This window comes from Amblyomma maculatum, chromosome 4 (genome assembly GCF_055883805.1).
Source record: "Amblyomma maculatum isolate TAMU_Amacu chromosome 4, ASM5588380v1, whole genome shotgun sequence".
Lineage (NCBI taxonomy): Eukaryota > Metazoa > Arthropoda > Arachnida > Ixodida > Ixodidae > Amblyomma > Amblyomma maculatum.
The window spans coordinates 6,634,818-6,651,132 of NC_139347.1; the positions used below are offsets into that span (position 1 = coordinate 6,634,818).

Below are 16,315 nucleotides of genomic sequence, written 5' to 3' on the forward strand. Positions count from 1 at the left end.
AGATGCCTTGTTCAAGCAACATTATAAGATTAAATGCTGAAATGACAAGGGGAGAATGTAACAGGGGCCAGCTGTTACATTCACGTATATGTGAGCCCCACAAGATCAAAAGAGAGAAAATGCTATCAGGGTAGTCTGTGAGTGAAGGAAAGCTGATGGCCCACCTTCTCGCCTTGAGTTTCCTCGAGAACCTTGCGTGTGCACTCAAGCTCCTGCACCAGCATGTTCTTCTCGTCAAGGGCATGCATGCGCTCCTTGAGGTGCATCTGCAGCCGGTCGTTGCTCTCCGCCAGAAGCTTGTCCACCGTTGCCGAAAGCTTTTGGTTGTGGTCGTCATTCATCTTCTCCCTTTGGCGTGCCTGCACACACAAAAAGGGCAGAAATAGGCAACCAGCAAAAGACACCCGGAACTAATCCGATTCACATAACTCACAGCACGACGGAAGCTAAGCGACCTCTTCAAACAAATACTAGAGTGCATTAGGAGTGTTCCTCCACACAGTGTTGTCTGCACAGCGTCGTCTGCTCATGGTGTACGGAGATACGACTGCAAAATGCTGTAAAAAACCATGTATAATACGAACCTGCATATAATATGAGCTGAAATTTCGGGATGGCAAAAATGGAAAAAAAGGAATGTTTTCATCCACGTACAATGTGAGCGATGAAAGATGAGTAAAAGTATTTGCACTACATTTCGTCGTTTCCCTGCGAGGTGTACACGCTCCATGCTTTTGTGTGCAACGCTACCCCCCACCAGGCACCAAATACTAGTGCCACGAACCTTCACATGCAGGTGCTCGTTCGCTCCCCTTTTCCGCCAACACGCTTGATTGGAGAATTTCATGCGCCGCTCGCACTTGCCCGGCAAACGCAGAAGCCACATGGTCCTCAGTTTGTTCTAAAACCAGTGGGCCCTTCAAGCTTGGATGCGGGATGGTAAAGCACGAGTTGCTAGCTAGCATGTGCTGCGTGGCGCTTGCGTCTCTTCGCGTCATGTAGGCGCGGGACATAGTACTTCTCCGAGGAAACGTTCTTGGATCCAGGGTTTTTGCGATCATCGTTGTCCGATGTATCTCTGCCAGAGTCCCTTGCTAAAGACGTCTTTATCTTCGGTATCTCTAAACACATTTGGTACCCCGCATTTCTAAAAAGGTGTGACCGATGCACTCCTTGGGAATGCTGGTCAGGCATCCGCAATTCAGCTGTAGGGTGTGACCAGCATGGCTGCTGAGGCTCATGAGAGACCCACGGAATGTGCCGATCAAGTGATCCTTTTGTTATCCCTACATCGTGCGATGTGCAATCGACCTCTTTCCGGTCGCATGTGCGTCGTGGGCACCGTGGTCGTAAGGATCGTGGGGTCAGCACGATGAAACTGAAACCATCGGTTGAAACAGTCAGCCGACGCCACAACTAGATAGCGCCTCTTTTGGCTCTAACGCTGATGCTGATAGCACTGATTAATAATGAGGTCGGAGCAACAAATTTAGGCTAAAATTTGTTCGGATCCACATATAATATGAGGCAGTAAGCTGACTAATAAAATCGAGAAAAAAACCTCGTACTATGTGCTGGTTTTTACTGTAATATAAACAGACACCATCTATCTGTCTATGTACTAAACCCTGAAAGAGCGTTTAGAAGTAATAAAATAGAATTTTTGCTTGATGTTACACGGTTTTCTGCATCCACACTTTTAGTTTCGCATATATGTCACTGCAACAATTTCACCATAGTGGCTCCATTTGGTTGTTTGGACTGAAACCATTTTTCTCAACAAACAGACTTTCTTCTGTTCCTGGCACGGCAAGCCTCTGCAACAGCTACACATCAGCTCACCACTTTGACATGCAAAGACTGGACAGCTCCCAATACCGATGCCAAGCGCAAGCTTAGTGGCCTGCTAGACTTCATGTCGGAGTCTGGCACCCTCAACCTCACCTAACCCACCCGCTTCCCCTCTAGGCCTCAGGTCATCCTTATGAATAAGGATTTATGAATGAACGACTTTCTTCTTTAGGCCTAGGAGAGGCGGAATAATTGCTTGAAATAAAAAATAAAAGAAATTTTGTGCTTACATAGTTGCTGCAGGTGAGGTGAGGACAAATGAAAGCAAGAAAATCAGTTCACTCCGAAGCGAGGTGTCCTGCTTTGAAGCACGTGCCATATTGGCAACAAGGTTTTATCACTAGCAGCGAACACTAACTTTGAGAAATAGCATATGAAATGTCAGCGTACATCAAGGTTCAATTTGAAACACTGTGTAGCAAATGCACATGTCGAAATATGTTATCCATTGCTTGTATGGCCATTTTACACTGGCACTACATCTGGTAGCGCTGCAAGGAACTGCAGGGATGGAGTACAGATGAATGTTTGCAGCATGACAGCAATGTCTCCCAGGTTGCACAACGACACATGAAAATGCAAGAGCCGCAGTGAATAATCAGAGGACACTTCGCTGTGAGGGAAGGCTGGGGTCTTCAGGCAAACAGAGCCCCGCATGGACCAGTAATAGAGGTGTGTGCTCTTGGCCCTAACGTCACTCTTCAAGAGACACCGAAGACAAGCTGATATCAACATATCACCATGTTCCAATGACAAAGGCACCAATTTCGTTTGAAAAAAGAGCTTTTTATATGCTATGAAAGACAGAAAAATAAGATGCAAGAGTAACTTCCATCATCTGCTTTCACAAGCAAACTGCAATGAGTTGAGATGGTCTGTTCTGGGCGCAGATTCCTGAGGCCAGGCTCCATTACCACTGACTTCACAATGGTGACCACAGAGTCCTACCAGCCTTGTAGTCGCAAATTTTATTCTATTAGTGGTAGAATTTACAAATACATTGTACTCGACCACAAATGTGTCCTTAGCTGAGGGCCAGACATCAATATAGCCAGAAGAAGCCAAAGAATTCAATTTTACAGAGAACAGTAATTGGATGTCCTCAGTGCACCACAAAAACCTGTGAGGCAGGCATTTGATGAAACACGTTTCAACAGCACTGCTCCATCCTTCAATCCCAGTGCAATGGATGAATAGAGCTGAACGTAAGTGAACGTGAGAAGTGGTCCTCTGATGTGTGGGGACACACGTATATCCCACTGTCCTTTCTAACCAGCGACGAGTGCGGCTGAGTCACAAGACGAAGCGCGCTCGCCAGGAGAGGGTGAGGGAGAAGGCACTTAGCGTTTCCTTCGCTCCCCATACAATGCTGCAACACCACAGCATCGCGCTAGTAACCTAGGGAAGGGTAACATTCCAAACGCGAGCAGGAACGACTTGCTTCTCTCGTCTGGTGCCGAGAAGCAACCGATTACTTCTCGGTATGCAATACGGAGAGGGATAAAACCGCGGTGCCCGGGAGAGGAAATCTCTCTTGCCTCGCCTGCACCATGAGACCTTGGACGGATAACCTTGACCCTCCCTACCAGTGGACAACTACGACCCGGTAAGCCACCCGAACTCTTATGTTATCAGATAGAACATTCTTCCGCAGTGTGTATTGTTGCCTTGCGTTAGGGTTAATAAATTGTTACCTAGCGTGCCCAGTTCGTTGCCTATTTTGTCCGGACCTGCCATGGCTGCGACTTTGCACCATGGGTTGGGGACACGTGTCGCGTACGATTAACGCCTGCGTGCAGTTGGTACGGGAGCTCGCCTACCCCGCCGGCTGTGCGTATTTGTGACCCCATAGATGAGCCTGAGTAGTACCTGAGGAAAATTTTGTTTTAAGTAATTAAGCTCAACCCACAGTAAATTATAACAAAATTTTGTCGCTGTTTTTGCACGCTATGTGAAAGAAGCAACAAACTAGGAACTCTTCTTCTTTTTTTTCTTTTTTTGCAGCAAAATAGCACAGCTAGATTCCATTGCAGCAAAATTTGCAACAAGAAAAAACGGGTTACAGCAAAACCTTACACCCATAGAGTTAAAAAGACAAGAGTATATATATTAAACCAGGCAACAAGACCTGAAATCTACCAGTGATCACCACTGTCGACAAATGATCACTCACCCGCACAAGCTCTCCAGCTTGCTCTTCGAGCTGCTGCTCCAGCCGACTAACCGTGTCCTCCATAGAGCCATGCTTGTCCTACGGTGGGGCCAGGAACGAAGGAGAGTTCTCAAATCACAGCTACAGAATGTCACACACACTATTGAATGGTAAGATACACATACTGAACTTACGTGAGCAATGATTGAGGAGATGTTCACATCTGTCTCCTTCTTGGCAAACTGCGCCAGCTTCTGTTCAGCCAGCTCAAGGCGTTCCTGGAGCGCCTTTATTTTTTCTTCACTCTAAAAGAAAAAAATAAAGACAACTGAGCATGTAATGTGTGAAACTATTATTAAAGGAGCTGCACGAGGGTCCCCTTGCACCTGCTTGTGTGATCACGCAATGCTTACTATACTTGGAAAGGGAGTTCACCACAGTTTAATTGAATTTACCCTGGCACCATCAAAATCAGTCAGCATCATTTGCAGAAAGGCCTCATTTTTGTGGGGTATCTGTCAGTTTATTCTTGAGTTCTGTCCGAATATATTTACAGTCGGACAACTTCAGGGAGCTTGCGATGCGAAGGCATTCATCTCGGGTAACAAGTCTCTATGAAATCTATTCACCGGCAATTCCTAGCTGCAAGGGTAAGCATGTTGATGGGAAATGGTGTATCCACACCAGAAACCAGCCAGAACTCACTCAATGAGTTGTAGCCAGACTTGGACCAATGCTTTAAAGAGAAAAAAAAAAATAAAAAAAAAAATGCCAAGGATATTTTTTTTCCAAATTCTCAAAACTGCGTTTATAACACATTCAATACTTTGGAGCAGTGATATTCTCATGCTTTACATCAGCTATAACTATAATTTTTCTTTTTTGCTAGAAAGGTAAACTCGTAAGCTCAGAAATAATACTAACTTCGAACCGCTGCTTACTAAGGATTTCAAAATGAATAATTTGTATCAGATGCCCAAACGAGCTTTTTTTCTGCCAAGTTTGACAAGCTGTGTACAAATTTTCCTACAGCTCATTTGTGCATTCTTGCAGCCCTTGGAAACTCTAAACTGTTTGTAAACAGAAAGCTTTTTCCACAAGGTTTAATGTTTAAAATTAAGCTTTCGTCAAAAAGAAGACATATTTCATATATCTGTGCCTGTGTTGTCTTCTCTTTCATCCGTACTAGTCTGTTTCGCATTGTTCCTTAAAATAAATGTTGATCAACTTGCCCAGTATAGCATTCGTTTCCTATACAGTCAAACCTGGATATATTGAACCCAGGTATTCGAATTTTGGTTATATCAAACTCACGATATGTCCCTTTAAAAATCCCAAGTAAAAGTATAGGAAAGCTGTGTTGTATATCAAACTCAATTTCACCGGTCGTTCGATATATCGAGCTCTGCACCACGCACTGGAAGGGGCTCCTTCCCCAAAGACAACTGCTTCACCCTTGGCCGTTTGCCGCGTGACATTTTCAAGCCACTCGCGGAAGGAATGAGCAGGAACAGTTCGGCAACGGCTGGTCTAGGGCAGCACCACGTTCTTTCCCCAAAGGTGCATACATCTGCGGTGATCGTTTGCCGCGCGCCAGCACGTGACGCTTGCAAGCTATCCGCGTGAAGGAACGAGAGGGAACCGGTTTGGCAATGGCTGGTATGAAGCAGACGCAACTAATGCAGCTGTGGTGTTTGGGAGAGGGGAAAAACGCGATAGAGTGAAGCGCAGAGTGTGCCCATTCTTCTGCCGAGCTTTCTCTCTCCTTCCTGTCTCCTTACCGGTCTGTCTGCAGCAGCACGCACTACGCATGTGCCAACAAGTTAGCTCAGCCCGTGGCAGACAGAACATCGGATGCTTTCTCCAGTGTGTGTTGTGAACCTTCTGCGCGTGGCGGCTGATGTGCGATGCGTGTCTCGTGTCGTCGTCGTCATGCTGAACGTGCATAAGCTATGATGGTTGTGGACGTTAAGAAGCGGCAGATTTTTTTTTTTTCCTCAATAGTCGTCCACCCTTGTCGTGTTGAGCTATGCCGACTATGGACGTTAAGAAGCGGCAGATATTTTTTTTGGGGGGGCTTTTTGCAGTGTAAGCTATGGCGGCTGCGGACTTAAGAAGCAGCAGACTTTTCTTTTTGCGAGAGTTGTCTATAACTGCATCTATGAATCAACGAAAGCAAGTGGCCAGCTGCAATCCCGACACCGGCTTTTAGCATTGTTTGCTTCAAACGGCATTTGCAGCTATCATGCTTTCCAATGATTTTGTGGCAGTGGACTACGTCCACCCCAAGCGCAGCGTAATAAATCGAACCAGGCTTGTGCAACCAAGCCATCACGGGCACTCTGCCAAGTTTGCTCCCCACCACCGCAGAAGCTATCAAAAGTATAGTGAAAAGATAAACGCGCCGTGAAATCGCTGCGCAGCATCTTGGCACGCTGCCAATAAATGATCTGTGGAAGCGACAGCCGAAATGGAGGGACGCGCCACCGGCTAAAGGCTGTTTCATGCGCAAGTGAAAACGCTTGCAATTTCTGCCACGGCGACGCAAAAACCTGTTTTGAGCTGTCGCGGGAACTCGAGCGGCTCGAGCGACGCAGTTCAAACAAGTTGGAAATTTTTTGCTTTTTTGCTGCCGCTCATCGCTGAGTTCCTCAATCGCTTGCATGTTAACCGGCATTAATGCTTTTCTTTTTTTTTTTCAAGTTCTCAGGGGCAAAAGCGGGTTCATTATTCGAGTGGGTTGATTACGGAACAAATATGATATCATTTTTCACGATCGCAAGCGGCGTTTCAAGTCGATTTCTGTGTATCGAATTATCGATCTATCAAACTATTTCGCGATCCCCATCGAGTTCGATATATCCGGTTTTGACTGTATCTAAAACTGTCAGCTGTAGACGAAAATCATTTGCATTTTTAGAATCAGCAGATAAAAATGTGCACAGGCTGAAAGCTTGGCGTAAATTTATCCACAAAGAAAAAAGAACAGGCTTAGGACATATGGAAAACAATGCACAACCAACTTGTAAACTGACTACCAATTATCGCTTTCATTCACATCTTGTGAAATAACTGCTTTAGCGCGAATACAAGAGTTCAGTTTGACGTTGAAACAAAACCTTTAAGTAAGATGACATTGTCTTCCGAAGTCTCAAGATCATTTAGGAGGCCATATTACCTCGATTCTAAGCACCCCCTTTTTTTCATGACCATGATACCCAAAGAGAAGGGGTGCTTAGATTCAAAATGCAAAAATTAAAGCCTAAGCGCTGTGAGTCCGCAATGAACACCAGCATGCACCACTGTAGCTTCTGTTTCTTCTTCTTCCCTCCAGCCTCCTCTTCCTTCCCTTGACGCCTCGAAGCATGTGACAATATATATACAGTCGAACCCGGATATATCGAACTCGAAGGGGATCGCAAAATAGTTCGATATATCGATAATTCGATATACAAAAATCGGCTTGTGACGGCACTTACGATGCCAAAAAACGATACCGTATTTGTCGCATAAGCAACCTACTCGCATAATGAACCCACCCTGCACTTTTTGCACGGAGAATTTGAAAAAAAATAAAAAAAACGTTAAGGCCAGCTCGCTCACATGCAAACGATTGAGCGATCTCAGGGACGAGCGGCAGCGACAGAGCGAAAAATTTCAAACTCCCTCTCGCTGCTCGAGCCACCGCGATAGCTCTAAACTAGGTTCCTGTGTTGCCGCGGCAGAAATCGCGACCGTTTTCGCTTGCATGTCGATGGCGCGCGTCAGTCCGTTTCGGTCGTCTCATCCACAGCTCATTGCTCGGCAGCGTGCCAAGATGCTGCGCAGCGATAACGTCGGGGCGCGTTTATCTTGATAGCTCCTGCGGTGGCGGGGAGCGAACTTGGCAGAGTGCCCGTGATGGCTTGATTGCATGTACAAGCCTGGTTCGATTTATCAAGCCGCGCTTGGGGCGAGCGTCATAATCGCAGCAGCCGACCTAAACGACTCCCGCAAAAAAAGAAAAAGAAAAAAAAAGAAAAAAAAAAACGATAAGGATGACTCGAAAAAATAAATAAATAAATAAAACAAAGAGCTGCCACTTTTTAACGCCCACAGGCACCATAGCCACCTCAGTCGCTGCACGCGCAGAGGGTTCGCAACACACGCTGGAGAAAGCGTCGACACCTGTCTGAAAACGGGCTGAGCTGGCTTGGCGCATGCGTAGCGAGTGCTGTAGGAGAGAGAGAGCTTGGCAAAAGGATGGGCACACCCATGCACATGGTTTGCAAACGTCATGTGTTGGCGCGTGGAAAACGATAACTGCAAATGCGCGTGCCTTTGGGGAATGGGCGCGGCGCTGCCCAAACCAGCCGTCGCCGAACTGTCCCCTCTCATTCCGTCCGCACGTGGCTTGAAAACGGCACGCGGCAAACGGCCAAGGGTGATGTGATCGTCTTTGGAGAAGGCACACTTTCCAGTGCGTGGTGTGGAGTTCGATATATCGAACAACCGGTGAAATTAAGTTTGATATATGACGCGGCTTTCCTATATTTTTACATGGGATTTTCAAGGGGATATTTCGTGAGTTCGATATAACCGAAATTCGATATATCCAGGTTCGATATATCCGGGTTCGACTGTATGAAGAAACTGTGCAGTCATCCATAGAAGGCTAAATGGGACTGCAGTTTCACTTTAATACAAGAGTTTTTACAGTACCCGGGTTTAGTATAGCAGTGCTCTACAGTAGCGCAATTTCTTAAGCTATGGAATTCATTACTTTTACAGTGGGCAGCTCTAAAAGCAATGCTGACACTCACCAGTTTCAGCTGTGCCTCCTTGTTGGCGAGCTCCTGTTCGAGCTTCTCATTGAGGTCATGCAGCGAGACCGATTCGCGCTGGGCATTCAGGCAGCGCTTCTCCAAAGTTGATATCCTCTCCTCTTGGTCCTCTTTCTGTGCATTGTTCTGCAATAGGTACAAAACTGATACACACCTGAAAAAGAACTGTATATACTTACCGCAATACTGAAATCAAGATTTTTTATACTTAAAGGGAAACCGCACCAGTCTTAGATTTCGATGAGTTTCAAGAGGTCGAATGCTTATAGCTTGCAGTTTAAGCATGCCAAATATCAAATATCTTGGTGCTAGCATTTGAATCAGTGGTGCAATTAGCAATTAAAGCCACGTCTGTCATCAGGCTTCTCTGCACCGCACAGCAATGAGTTGGGTGTCGATGATGACGGTCACTGATGATACCAGTACATCTCCCGCACAAATACACTTGTTTCGAAGAAGTAAAAACAACACTAATGAAAGCAAAGGTCTAGAAACATTGTTTGGCGACATCAGAAAAGGCACCGCAGGAAGTGGGCGAAGGCAAGGAAAATAAGAAATGTTACCGTCCGTGACATCATCACTGAGCTTCTGTGCAGACTTTCAGTGCTGTGAGGAGAAGTTCGAGCTTTAAATATCGATTATGTCATCAGCTTGAATGCTAGCGCAAAAGCACTTTGCACGCATTACTTACAGCCTCTATAAATTTCGATCCTTGAATATTGCAAAATTCTCGAAAAGTGATAAAGTTGCCCTTTAATGTTGTGTGCATCAATTATGCAACTGACAGTACCATCAATATTTCTGTACATACCAATCGCTGTCTTTGATGAAAGAAAAACAAGCAATAAATTGCATTTATGTTACATGTTGGTATGGCATGGGATACGAAGTTTAATGTCCCAAAGTGACATCAGCTGTGACAGACGCTGCAATGATGGCTACGGTAATTTCAACCATCCGGGGTTCTTTAACGTGCCCAGACATTGCACAGTACACAAGCGTTTTCACTCTGCCTTCATCGAAACTTGACAACTGTGGCCAGGATTGAAACTGAGCCCTTAAAGTTAATGTGGTGTAGCACACGATCACAACTAACAATAATGCATTACTAACATGAGCGAATAACACATCTGATAACATCACGATAGATGCTCAGAAACTGCAGCCTTTTTCAAGGGTCGTTTAATCAGAACCTTATGGTTCTGTGAGTTGTTTTCCCCACAGTGCACTGCTAGCTTTTAAGTCCTTTGGGACCGCCTTATAGGTCGTCGTTTATATATGAATGATGGTTATCGACGAGTTGCTGGATGCAACCTTTTATATGTTCTCTGGACAGATCCTATGGCAACTGTAGATTCGGGTTCTGTGTGGTTCACTTCTTTTTGAAGCAGGCGGCAACGCATAAAAAATATTTGTTCGTAGTAGAGTGACCTCAAATGCCATGACTTATGCCGGCCTGCAGCTGCAGTGGCACTCTTCGCGACCAAGGAGTATGGGGATGAGGGAAGGTTGGGGCTTTCAGAGAGCAGTTCCTACAGCGAAGCTGCAATTTCAATGGCAAATATCAGACTCAGCCACAAAGCACGCAATCCATAAACCACAAAAAGTTTGAAACACAAAAACTGCAAGCTGTGCTATCAGCAGAAGAACTTAAAATGAAAGTTTATAGCAATTAAGTAATGTTGCTATGAGAAAGACATGTCTTCAAAATGGACTTCAATACATAAAATACTAATTCCTGGGTAATTCCACTTTATTGAATTTTGTAAGTGTAGTTGGGAAAATGGGTACTTCATTCATACTTGCAACCACGGCCATTGGAAGTGGATGGTGACCACCGCTTCCAAAGAGTAATAAAGAAGAAATCTGCAGATAGGGGTGCCAAATCTTCACAGCTAATAAAAAGGACAGTGTAGCATACTCACACTTTTTTTCTACTCATTGGATATTTTTTCAGCATGTTTAGAGAGCAAGAATTTTTTGTGTGAGCTATAAAAAAGAATTGCATGCATTTGGATGCATTTGAAAGACCATCAAAATAGCTGCACTTTAGTATATATTATAGCAAAATAATGTCAGTATTTCTCTAAATAAAACATTTTTCTAAGACCTCACAGAGTCACCTGTCTTATTTTGTCGCCTTGAAGGAGTTAAGGAAGAAAAAAAGAACCTTACCCATTATCATCATCATCAGCCTGACTATACCCACTGCAGGGCGAAGGCCTCTCCCTTATTTCTCCACGTAACCCTGTTCTGTGCTAGCTGCATTCACTTGACCCCTGCGAACTTCTTGATCTCATCCGCCCACCTAACTTTCTGCCGCCCCCTGCTACGCTTTCCTTCCCTTGGAATCCAGTTTGTTACCCTCAGCGACCATCGGTTATCCTCTCTTCGCACTACATGTCCTGCCCATGTCCATTTCTTCTTCTTAATTTCCACTAGAATGTCGGTAACTTGAGTTATTTCTCTGACCCACTCTGCGAGCTTCCTATCTCTTAATGTTACCCCTACCATTTTTTTCGTTCCATAGCCCTCTGGGTTGTCCTCAACTTAAGTAGAACTCTCTTGGTTAGCCTCCACGTTTCCGCGCCATAGGTGAGTACAGGCAAGATGCAACTGTTGTATACTTTCCTCTTGAGCGATACTGGTAACGCGCCATAGGTGAGTACAGGCAAGATGCAACTTTTGTATACTTTCCTCTTGAGCGATACCGGTAAGCTGCTAGTCATAATCTGAGAGTGCTTGCCAAATGTGCTCCATCCCAATCTTATTCTTCTTGTTATTTCCTTTATTTACACAAGCCATATTTTCGAAAGTAAAAAAAGAGGCATTGTACCACTTTTGTACATTCAGAAATTTTTTTGCCATTTCTTACTTTTATGAAACACTTTTTTTATATTATGTGTAGAGCTTAATACATGTAATTCATATATATGTAAACAGCATTTAAATAGCTAAATTTTGGTGTATGTTACACCACGGTTGTTTAAATACTGTATTTACAAAATGAATTTTCAAGGATGTCTTTAGGATCTCCTGTTTTGGTTTTCATGGTACTGAAAGTGTTAAAGAACAAGGATAAGGTAAATGGATATCAGTTTTTTTTTTCTTCTTCTTGTGCCACATATGCCAACAACATTATATTCCTCAATTACTACTACATGAAACGCATAAAATCAGTAGCACTGCTCCAACTTGTTGCGGCCCTCTCTCCTCATGTTCGGTCATTGCTGCCCACTGTGCCCACTGCTTCCCATGTGAATGCTACAGTCAGATGCGCATTGTGTATCACTTGGGGAAAAAAGGGTCCAAATATGCCTACTACTACAAAACAGAGGAAGAAGGCTCTTGAGAAGCAGGCTGTCACGTGCCTCCTTGAGGTCCCTTGCAAGTCGTGCGTTTTCTTCCTTCATGCGTGCCACCTCTTTCTGTGCCAGGGCCAGGGCTTCCTCGAGCTCGCGCACACGCGGCAGCAGCTCGTTGAGGCGGCTGCGTGCCACTGCCAGCTCTGCCGCCTGTTTCTCCACCAGCTCCTGCAGCTCCACCAGTTTGCACGCCTCTTCCGCAGCATCCGCAGAGCCATTCGACACCTGTGCGGCCAAAGCAGAGAGAGTCTTCATAAGTGCTTCGGCCACAAGAAGGTGGGCAAGAGGGTACCTTGTAACTGAAGCACTACTAGCCCAAGACGTGCTGATGTCCTAGGCACTGCTGAACGGCCCCACCCGCCCTTGAAGCTCGTTCTTGCCTCCCACTTCAAAATTTTGTGCAGCATGATAACACCATGTTAAATGAACAAAGCCACTAGCAGTTATCAAGCCATGTGCAACTATAAACAGTAAACAAATGAAAGAAAAAAAAAATGCACTTAATAGTCTTTTTTTTTTCTTTTTCTAGCTGTAAAGCACAACTCTGTAGCAAGCAAAATGCTGCACATATTATTGCTCTTAAGTAATTCAGAGTACACTTCCCATAGCAGGCGTACTTGCATTTAGGCCACAAACTTTCCGAGAGGCATTTAGCCAAGCCGAAACAGCACAATCAACAGTACACAACTAACAGCAAACTACTAGTATGCATTTGGTTGAAGCCCTACAGGTGCCTTTAACAAACTTATGAAATGAAGCATAGCAAATGTGCAACAATGTTGCCAACCAAAATTCACTTAGTTTTAGACTTTTTGTTTTGTTTTTCTTTTTCGCCTGTGACTTTGGCGAGTGCTGTTTTCGTCAAAATGCCCTTTAAGTTACGATCTTCTCCAGCATAAAACGCACAGCCACTCGTGCAGAGCAAAGAGCCTTCAGCACCTCTAGTTATTCTAAACACACAAAAGACAAACACAAACATACACAAGAATGGATGGCTGCAACCTGTGAAAGTGGGCCACCCGTAACTCGTGTACATGGAGTGACAGCTGACCTAAATTATGGTAACAAGGTGAGAGCAGAAAAGGGGCACACCTTGTGTTAAACTACCTTGCTCCTGTAACAAAGCCAATGCCCATTATGATGTAGGAAACCTTAAATATCAAACAGTGCTATGCAATCCTCTCATCATATCCAAGCTCAAGGAGGTTTGATAACAGAGGTCATGCAAAACTTGCCTAATAACACACATTTTTTTGTGAACAGCAGTGTGCCACCACCACCTACCACCCCATAATCAAAAGGATGCCTGCCTGAGTACTTAAAGACGTAAATATCAGATCTTATGAATGTGATCCAAAGGAAATCTAGCAAGGGCCACTTATCACCGGCGCTGCGTGTACCTATTTTTGTAAATAAGCAGTTTGTACTGCAAGACATGCTATCATACTAAATATATTTATATATAGAATATGAGTCATAAAACCGAGGAGGTTAATTTTTCAAACTTCGGGGACCGAAAAAAAAAAATGATAAAAAATAGAGAATGTGCATTTTTTTTTTTTCCCCCCCTCTACCGTGGTTTGACAATCTTGATCACGGGAACTTGTATCTTGCTCGAAAGACTCATAAAACAATGTTTTACTGTCTGTAAAATCCACAGCTTGTGTTGTGCCTGGGCAGCTCCAGAAGAGTTCAATTCGAAGCCATTACTGCGATCAGCCTGTGCCCCAATACGAGCCCAGTACAAAAACAAAACAAAAACAGAAAGTTGATTCAAAGGCAGACACAGAAAAAAAGACAAAAAGAAAAGAAAAACAGCAACCAAATGGTTAAAGAGAAAATGCCAAAAGCCGATAAAAAGCAAGTCATAAGCAAAGAAAACTGACTAGCGAGCGCCTCCTCAGCCTGACTTATGCCTTCTATGGGCTGGCAATGACTCGGTGGTTTTAGACACGGTGTATTTTGATTTAGGGGACGTAGGCAATGACTCGGGATATTAGGTTATATATTTCGTACACAGAACAGACTTCACAGTATTTCGATGTTCCAGCATCCATAAATGTTAATTTCGGCACTTGGCCTCCATTGTGGCATTATTGAATTCAATGCAGCTTTGCGTTTCCAAACCTGCTGACGCCCGAAATAAATTTCACATGTACCGCCTTAGCACTAACAAAGAAGCCATAACTGACGCACCGCCTACATTACCTGACGACAGGGAAGTGAGTCTATCGACGAGACCGCATAAGAACAACCTCACTGTAAATGAATGGCCCAGCAAAATACCGAAAACTTCCAAGAGCCGCATAAAAAACTAGAGTTACATCCATTAAAACCATGCAGCACCTAAAACACAGGGTTGAAATATTGCTCCAAAATCACAAGTACCACAACGGCCCTTTCCGCAGTGCGACACAGTAGCAGTGGTGCCAGTTGTTACAAACGGCCCCTTTAAATTTTGGAGACGCTTCAAGTACCATACGAGCTGTGACCCGTGCGGAGAAGCATCCTCAAACCGCAGCGGTACAGTGTACTAAGAGTGGAAGAAGCACGTGGATGATGAGAGAAAACTCTGAGTAGGCATTAGAACGACATGACACCATCTGAAAATAAAACTAATTAAAGTGGCAGTGACGCACGCTACAGTGCCTGAAATGTGGTGACTGGCCATATCACGGCCAGAGAAAGTTGTCCCTGAGTATGGCAAAATTTACAGCTTCAAGGGGCATTTCGACGCAGCATGGCACAACTTCTTTACTGCGTCTTCACAACCATAAGGTCCATATTTTTTAGAGAGAACACGAGGTTTTTGGCAAGCAGCAGGTAGACTACCTTACCTTGTTGATGTGCACAGAATTTTCAACTGGCCCATCCCCGCTTTTTCTGTCATCCGATAGCGTTGTACCCTTGGTCTTATACTGAGTAATCTAGAGAAAACAAAGAAGCATAGTGCATGACACATCCAGCTAGGGGGGCAGAGCAGAATTGATAACGAAGGTCTGACAGGAAGCATGCAGTACTTACCTCTTCATTGGCTTTGCTGAGCTCTTCTTCCAAAGTACTGACTCGTTCTAGTGCAACCCTCAACCTTTCCCTCACCTGGAGTGAAGAAAGAAATGAAGGTTAGTACGGCTGTGAAACTTCCAAATCAGAAAAACATTGAAACATCCAAGTGTGCATAAATTTGAATGAAGCCATATTAGATTTTTGGAGGGTATTTTACTGGGAAACCAAAAAGAGCAAAAAAAAAAAAAAAATTTTTAATTAAGTGCAGCAAGTAATTACGTCACTAGTATGTTAGCATAAAAATGAGCTCTCTTCTTTAATATAACCTCAATGAAAGCGTAGTGAAGTAACTACAAGTAACCCATTCAGGCAAATAAAATTGCAACATAATTGCACAAACAAAAAATGCACCCACTCATGCAAACTACCAAGCATTTACCTTGCCCAACTACGTCACCGCTTCTGTAGTGGGGTAGTTATACTTTCAGTGCAATGCACTACAGCAAAGAGACACAACACTGAAACACTAATTTGATCACACAGTTGAGATAAAGGAATTTTTTCAAAAAAAGGACAAAGTGCTAACGACACATTCACATGAAAGAAGACATGTGAATGTGTCGTTAGCGCTTTGTCCTTTTTTTTGAAAAATGCTGCACCAACTAGCCCAACAAAAAGTCCTTCTTATATAAAGGAATGTTTTAAGCTAAAACATTTCTCAACAAGCACCAGTCCCAGAAATTCTAGAACCGCTTGACAGAACTCAGTACCGTATAGCTCGCAAAACCATCAACATCAAGCGAAACCCTAGTCAGACAGATGGTGCTGCACTCTGTCACACCAGACTATGAAGCTTCCCACTGACCTTCTCATCGAGCGCCTTGTGATGCTCAAATAATGACTTCAGGGCCTTGAGCACTTCCACCTCTGAGGAGACACCGGCCGGCGACTGTGCTTGGCGCTTCACCACCGTCATGCGCAGAGACCGCTCGTGCCGCGAGACTAGGCATTCCAGGTGCTCCAGGAGCAACTGCCAAGCCACAACACACACAAGAAAAATTTCACACTGCGTACAAAGCTAAGTTCATTCCAGCTGACTACATCAGACGAAGGTGTCT

At 44.4% G+C, this 16,315-nt stretch overlaps 1 protein-coding gene across 2 annotated transcripts in view; it reads right to left on the minus strand.

Moving 5' to 3' along the window:
* Liprin-alpha (PTPRF interacting protein alpha) overlaps positions 1 to 16,315 on the minus strand; it is a 97,342-nt gene that overhangs the window by 77,255 nt on the left and 3,772 nt on the right. For both annotated transcript variants that reach the window (XM_084600701.1, XM_084600700.1), the window contains exons 3-10: positions 16,063 to 16,227; positions 15,216 to 15,290; positions 15,029 to 15,118; positions 12,198 to 12,416; positions 8,806 to 8,952; positions 4,198 to 4,308; positions 4,025 to 4,102; positions 165 to 359 (exon numbers count right to left, since the gene is read on the minus strand). In XM_084600701.1, the coding sequence (XP_084456827.1) occupies positions 165 to 359; positions 4,025 to 4,102; positions 4,198 to 4,308; positions 8,806 to 8,952; positions 12,198 to 12,416; positions 15,029 to 15,118; positions 15,216 to 15,290; positions 16,063 to 16,227 (1,080 nt within the window). The remainder of the gene's footprint in view (positions 1 to 164; positions 360 to 4,024; positions 4,103 to 4,197; positions 4,309 to 8,805; positions 8,953 to 12,197; positions 12,417 to 15,028; positions 15,119 to 15,215; positions 15,291 to 16,062; positions 16,228 to 16,315) is intronic.